Below are 7500 nucleotides of genomic sequence, written 5' to 3'. Positions count from 1 at the left end.
AAAAAAAAAAAAAATGTGATTACAATTTTGCCCTTATTTTTATTTTTATTTTCCTTCTCTGTTTCTCAGGTGAGTGGACTCCACATGGGAAGAAAAGAGTGTAACACTCCTCCCAGCTTCCCTGCTGCCAGCACAGACATCAGAGGTTCCAGGAAGAGACTTCAAAGGAAGGTTCTAAGAATAGGTTCTAAGTAAGCCTTTTAATTAAGAAAATATGCAAAGGAGGAGGTGCTAAGACAAAGATTCAAAGAAGAAGTTTTACGAAAAGGCTCAAGGAAACGGTGTAAAGAAGAGTTTCTATGAAGAGCCTCTATAATTAATCACTGGAGGTGCTGGAAGAAAGGTGTTGCTTTCAGACACAGCTGACTGCATGTCTGTGAGATCCCCCCCCCCCCCAAGGTTCTTCATCAAGGGTTCTACCATGTTCTTTGTGTTCCTAAATAGGTTCTTTAGGTACTGATGATACCCCCTTTTTTTAATCTGTATTGGTGTTCCCAGATTCTCTTTAGATATTTCCTGTTATTGTTTTGTGTCTCTTTAGTAAAATCAAGGGTTTATAATTTATTTATTTTTATTTATTATTGTTGTTATCATTATCAATGTCTTTATTTCTATAATTATTTATTGATTTATTTATCCAATTTTCTATCATCCTCAGCATCAGCTTTGTGGCATAAACATTATGATTTATGCATGTATATTTATAGAATGTGATTGTGTTTATGTATTTTTATTTTTTTCATTTCCACATTAACAAAAATAAACCCAGGGGAAGCAGCACACATTAAGTAGCTGATGTAAAGTATGTGGATATTTATGTTGTTTTTTTTCTGTTTTTTTTTTTCCTGCATGTGTGTATATTGCTTGCTATTAGGGTAACTGAGTGAAAGAGCAAGAGACAATAAGAGAGAGACATGTTTATACTCAGTGTGTTTGTCTGCGTATGGCTGTGTGATTATGGTTTGCATTTGAGAATATATGTATGTGTGTGTGTGTGTGTGTGTGTGTGTAGGTGTACATGTCTTTGTGTGCTTACCTGGGTGCACTATTGGGCATGCCTACTCCAGCTCATAAATGGTGTTTTGGACCAAATAAAAGATGCTTGTGTAAGTATTAGCTTTACTTGTTATAAGTCAGTTTCTAAGTCATCAAAAAAAAAGAAAGAAAATGTACTTTGTTTAATATTTTCTACAATGTAACCTAAGATTTGTTCTCTGTTAAATGTTTATTCTAATATACCTGTTTAATATCAAGCCATAACAAGTGTTCAATGAATTTTAAAAAGAGGAAAAGAAAGAAAAAAGTAAAAAAAAAAAAAAAATGTCAATATATTTTATGTGTGCTTCTCTTGTAGCCAAGTACGAAGACAAAGCCAAAAGTCAAACTACAACAAATCCATTATAAGCCTCGTGGTGTTGTCACTACCTTGCAAATGACATGTGTTATTGCCAGATAGATTCTGCATGGCCACACACCAAGACTTTATTTTTTTTTTGCTGTTTGTGGCTCACTACAAATGACCAAGAAGCATGGCCCGCTGTCATGCTACCGAATGACCATAATTATTATTTTGTATCTTTTTTTTCATGTTTGCATGTTGAGTATCTGAATTAGATGTTAGTGCATAACATGGAGAGAGATGCATGGACGTATATCTAACCTTTTTTGATGATTATTGTGAATATTGTCACCTATGTCTACTGTACTTATTTAAACCAGTCTGTGTGATGGGTTTAGTCTGGTGAAAACCTCAGTCATCTTCCAGTTCTCTGATATTTTTTCCAAAATGTTTATCTGCTGATTACAATGTTGTTGTTTTTTGGGAAATTACTCTGATCTCTCTCTTTTTTGTTACTTTTTCAGTGGAAAATACTAGCTCACTGATGTTTTTTTTTTTTTAACTACAGAACCAGTGATATATATAAATCTGGCATCTGCCCAGCTACTGCCGACATTGATTCATGGACGTTAATAGGCATAGGTCTAGTGTTGGTACTCTTCGTTCTTTTCTTTTCCCCCCCCTTTTTTTTCTTTTTCTTTCTTTCTATTTTTTCTTTTCTATTTTGATATCCATGACATGATGAATGATCAGATGCAATTGAAAGATCGATGTTTTCAAACACTTCTGGAGGGATAACATTGTCCTAGTAGCAAGGGAAAGGAACACCACCGAGATGTGCTTATGTGCATATCAAGAAAAAAAAAATGTAAAAGAGAAAAAATCCAAGTTACTCCTATGGAGTTTTTACGGCTTGGGAATACGTTTTTTGCAATTCAGTTGAAAACCAAATAAAACTTTCATTGAAAATAAAAGACTGCTGCTCATCAGATGTAACAGTCTAAACTAAAAAAAAAAGAAAAATCTTGTCCCTCTATGTGAATGCATGCAACAAGGACAAATGCAAAAGAAATTATTTGTGACAGCAGGTGAGCGCTCTGTCTCTGTCTCCCTCCCTTTCCATCTCTCACTTGATGAGAAAACTAGTCTCGTAGTGGGGGAAAAAGTGCAATTTACTTTACCATCTCTATTGATTGCTAAGAGACGGTGCCTCAGTTTAGAGTACAAGGTACTTTCATGCAGCATTGCCAACATTGCAGCCTAGGACATTTTCTTGATCCCAGTGTTGCCTGTGCAAGCAATGCATGACGTCCATTTAATCGGTACTGTTATTAACTCAACTATTTCTCCCAAGGAGAAAGGTCCGCCCTCCAGCCATCAGACAACCAGTTGTTGCCCATCACATTTGTCCAGTGTGTTATCTTTGCAAGATATTTATATACTGGATGTTATACCATAGTTTATATCATTCTACTTTTTACTGAACAAAAGTATATATTAGATTTATAACTTAATGTAACAATAGTAATTATGCGTGGCTTTCTTTTTACTTGTAACTTTTTTTCACCCTTTTTTTTTTTATTTCATCATAAATTTAGGTTTAGGCAATGTAAAAGCCACAGTTCCTTGTGGTTCTATATGTAAAATGTGAGACATATTTGTGTGTCCTGCCATGATCGGACCAAAATTTTATTTTATTTGATACTTTGTATATACATATACCATTTCTACTATAATTACTTTTTTTTAAATATATATTTGTGGCCTTCACTTGTGCAGACCAAGGAAGAAAAATTATGGAAACCAGACACTCAATTAAGATCGGAATTAACAATGTAATTGTTTCTGGTTGAGTAACATTCATGTTGTGTTTTCATGTACTTGGATAAAGAAAAGAAAAAAAAAATGTTTCTTACTAATCAGTGATAATAAAAGAGAACTAAATATTGGCTTTCGGTATCCTATCCTTTTATAAGATTAAAGAAATGTATATTTATATTTATATTTATGACACCTTTTCATAACTGCTTTCAAAAAATCCAATTTTATATAAAGTTTTTGTTCATATGTTTGTTTACAGAATTTAAACATAATTAGAGATTTTCTTAAGCAAAGTCATAACTTTGTGGAGCTTTATGAAATTAAATTTTGTAGGTCTAATTGTGGGAAAACAGTTTATGGAAAAATGGCGGGTGGGCGGGCTGGATAAATGACGACACATATCCTCTAGTATTGCCTGAGAGCCATGGAAAAACTGCTTGACATAATTGTTTATGATCTGTAGAAAAGGGGTCACACTGTATGAAGGCTTGCTCTTCAGTTGTAGCTACTGTCCCTCTCAACCAGCAAGTAGACCTACCTTTCAGATCACACACTCTTATGTGCACACAAAGCAATAAGCCAGTATAATGGTATCTACATAGTAATTTACACAAATTACTATGTGTGGTTTAACCCTCTTTGGACGGGTGGTACACCACGGGTACCGCGCATTCAAGGTCCATTCACTGGGTGACGTCATACGGCGTCGTTTATTTAACTGATTTAGGCCTATGCGTTCGAGAGCCCTGGCATTGTAACATGCAAGGCTGGAATGCCCCCGTCGTGACTGGGTTAATTTTCAGGATACTGTTCCAGTGATTATCTGGATGACCCCCTGGCCAAGTGCTCGAAACACTGCCATCTCACTAGTCCATGAAGTGATACAGGAAGGTATTGGTCTACCTACGTGAAATGAGCTAAGGATGTACACCAGCAAGAGATGGACAGTCTGGTTTCATTCTTCTAGCAGCAGCATTGCCAGACTCCAGGGTGCTACAGAGAACCTTCAGCTTCAGATGCTGAGTGGTCACAGCTAAACTACCCCAGTAAACATATTCAGTCTACTACAACTCTGATACACCATATCAAATGACTAATATATACCTCTCAATATAATAAAACTGTAAAAATTGGCAAACAGAAGTGATATTGTGGCATCCAGGTGCCACTGCCTCAAAAGCAAGTACAATGACACTCCAGCGAGATGGCCAGTCATACCTGAATAGGTCCTGTCATTAAGTGGTTAAAGCCCATTTACCATTTTTGAAGAAAATTGAAAACTAGTGGTTTTCTTGAATATCACAGAGATAATACAAAAATGAAGCTTCTCATTGTTAGTTTTCCAAATTATTTTAAACAACTGTGAAAGAAACCATAAAAAAAAATGATTTTTCTTTAGACATTTACTGGACTCCAGGTATAATCACCAATATTTTATACTTATTCTTGTTTTCTCTCTAAACTAATAAATAGACTAATTTCAAAGACAACTTGTTTTTTATACTGAATTATCATTTCAATGATGGTCACAAGTAATATAACTGTAGATCACAAAACTGAATTTTCTTTGGTTATGGTTTACAAAAAAAATTCTATGCTAAAGTATATTTTATTAGACAAAAATCTTAGAAGTACCGTAGAAAAAAGTTAACAACTATGTCACGTACTTTCAGAATTTAACAATGATTTGATTTCATTATATTAAATAGTTTTATTTCTTTATTTTGTAATTATTTCACTTTAAACTTTAACACCACAGTCATTCAACGCAAACATGCATGACATGTGAATGCTCATGAAAGGTAGACAACACTGCCTAGGAATATGGAAATTGTCATTTTGGAATAATATTGAATAATCAATACAAACTAACAATCTATGCAAAAATTCCAATTCTTGTGATCAAAATATCCACAAACTGCAAATCAACCCCCTTGAACACAGTGAATAATCATTGTAGAAAATAATTACGATGCATAGAAAGCATGGAAAAAAATAAAATATATATCTAGTACAAAGAATATCAAACTTTAATATGAGATAAAAAGAAAAACATACTTTACTTGCAATAAGAACTTATTCTTCAGGTTGCACATACACACACGCAAAATTTGTTTCTTTGTACCTTGGAACAGTTCTATAATTAAGTAAATTATGTCCTTTTCCTGTCAAAATTCCTGCAAATCCAACAATATTTAGCTTTCACCGTAGCTGCTAATTCACTCATCTCATACAGTTCAGATCCACTTAATATTTAGGAACAGGGTGTCAATTACGTTTCCTGAAACTGCCTCAGTTACCCCTCTGAATAATTAAAAATTTATTTCAACCTTTTCCCTTTTTACTAACAGGAATTACCATTCACTTCTAATCTATTCATTTATCTCTATACAATAGGTATATTGCAGAACACTGAGCCTGAGACCAACCTGAAGACACCAAAATCTGCTTGACTGTAATTGTTAAGAAAACGCACCCATCCCCACAATCAATATTGCTTCACAGACTGCTTACAATTTCAATTTAGAAAGGCAAAAAATACATTAATTACAAGTGTATAAATTCACGATTCTATCTAAAGAGAGGAGAGAGAAAAAAAAGGTATATGGAATAAAAAACTAAACAAAAAAAACTTAAACAACGCAAAATAAAACTTTTAAACCTGAAGACTGATCTTAAGAGTAAGGCAAAAAGGATTCGCATATAAATAGCACTCCCATTCCCACCAGTGTGTGTTTCACATGATAATCTTGGGCTCTAAGACCGAGGCCGCTATGCTCTTGTGTGGAAGCACCATTCCGCCGTTGACGTATAACTCATCCTTGACAATCACGTCCTCGCCCAGCACCGACACGTTCTCCATTCGCACCTGGGAGGGAGGAACAGGTTAGGGAGTGCAAGGAACATGTGACTTTGAAGAAGATAAAAAAGGGAAATACAAAAGGACAGATATCATAATGCAAAGAAAAAAATAACTAATGAAGTAACTCATAGGCAATTTTTTTTTCTTAAAGACAAAGAATAGAATAAATTACAATTTTTTCCTCGAGACAAATGACAAAGCAACACAAAAACACCTACCCATTTCCCAACGATACACTTCCATCCAATGATGCAGTTCTCAAGCCACGTGTGTGACTTTATGGTGGCCCCTCGGAGGATTGTGCACCGCTTGATACAGGCTCCATCCTCAATAACCACGTCAGGCCCTATAGTCACGTTGGGGCCAATGCGACAATTCTTCCCGATCTTGGCTGAGGGATCTACCAGGACATTGCCGACAATACCTGAATGAATAACGAAAGAAAGCTTTAATATCATAATGATAATTAATAAACAGCCTATTCCTCTTATTACAAAAAAATATTAATTCTCATGTTTATACACCTTTGAAATCACTAACTGACCCAGTCACAAATTCACTCACCAGGGGCTTTACAGAGCTTGGCACTGTTATTAATCTTACAAGAGTTGAGGTAGAGGCACATGCCAGTCAGGAAGTCCTTGGGTTGTCCGATGTCCATCCAGAAGCCCTGGAGCTCTTGTGCATACAGCTGGCCCTCCTCTGCCATGTAGGGGAACACTTCCTTCTCGATGCTCATGGGGCGGCACTGGCAGAGGAAGAAATGTCAGCGGGAGGTAGGGCCAAAGATGGGAATGACAGTGAATAATTTGATAATAACAATTCATCTCTCCTAGGAACTGTTGATTCTCACTCAAGCCTTGGTTGTAATGAACTGTTGTCATCCATACAAAATATTACCAGAGTTGTATATACATACATACACACAAACATGCATACTTCTGTACCTCCATGAATATGTCATGTAATTTCCTTTATTAACCCATTGCAGACGGAGATAAATTTGCTTGCCCAGCCTCCAGGATAGGTTTTATTTTAGAGAGAGACCGCTTGAAGCAATATAATTTGAATCATCCCACTCTCTTTCAGTCATTCATTGTAAAACTAGAGCGGTTTTTGTGTTTTATCTTTTTGTGTGTTTTATTGAGTTCAGAGACTTATATGTGCCATATGACAGGCTCTATCAGTGCTGCAGTTGACTAAAATTGTAGTATATTATCCATATTAGCTCATTATTTTCTTTATATTCAATGTGATAGAAGTATTGCTGTTTTATGGGAGGACAAAAGGCAACTTTATTTTTTCGTATTTTTGTACTGTCATGAACGAATACAAAACATATAACCACATACAATAAAGATAACAAGAAGAGGTAGGGAAGAGGAATGAAACCTGTGCTTGTGACTGTGAGTGCCACAGTGAAAGGCATCCATATTGGCGCAGGAGCACATTTTAGACACTGGGTATGGATTGAGTC

The 7500-nt window shown here is 35.5% G+C and overlaps 2 protein-coding genes across 2 annotated transcripts in view; one reads left to right on the top strand and one right to left on the bottom strand.

Annotated features, from left to right (window-relative positions):
* The window catches only part of sl (small wing phospholipase C gamma 1), a 20395-nt gene extending 18033 nt beyond the window's left edge, over positions 1-2362 (top strand). The window contains exon 23 of the mRNA XM_086551514.1: positions 70-2362. Coding sequence (XP_086407640.1) covers positions 70-73 — 4 coding nt within the window. The 3' untranslated portion in view covers positions 74-2362. The remainder of the gene's footprint in view (positions 1-69) is intronic.
* A 2391-nt stretch (positions 2363-4753) lies between these two features.
* Positions 4754-7500, bottom strand: part of Gmppb (GDP-mannose pyrophosphorylase B) — a 20018-nt gene continuing 17271 nt past the window's right edge. The window contains exons 5-7 of the mRNA XM_043013639.2: positions 6588-6771; positions 6242-6447; positions 4754-6029 (exon numbers count right to left, since the gene is read on the bottom strand). Of these exons, the coding sequence (XP_042869573.1) occupies positions 5898-6029; positions 6242-6447; positions 6588-6771 (522 nt within the window). The 3' untranslated portion in view covers positions 4754-5897. The remainder of the gene's footprint in view (positions 6030-6241; positions 6448-6587; positions 6772-7500) is intronic.

This window comes from Penaeus japonicus, unplaced genomic scaffold, assembly GCF_977035675.1.
Source record: "Penaeus japonicus unplaced genomic scaffold, GWHDUDI00000001_assembly GWHDUDI00000025, whole genome shotgun sequence".
Taxonomy (NCBI): domain Eukaryota; kingdom Metazoa; phylum Arthropoda; class Malacostraca; order Decapoda; family Penaeidae; genus Penaeus; species Penaeus japonicus.
This window is presented reverse-complemented; position numbering and strand designations above follow the sequence as displayed.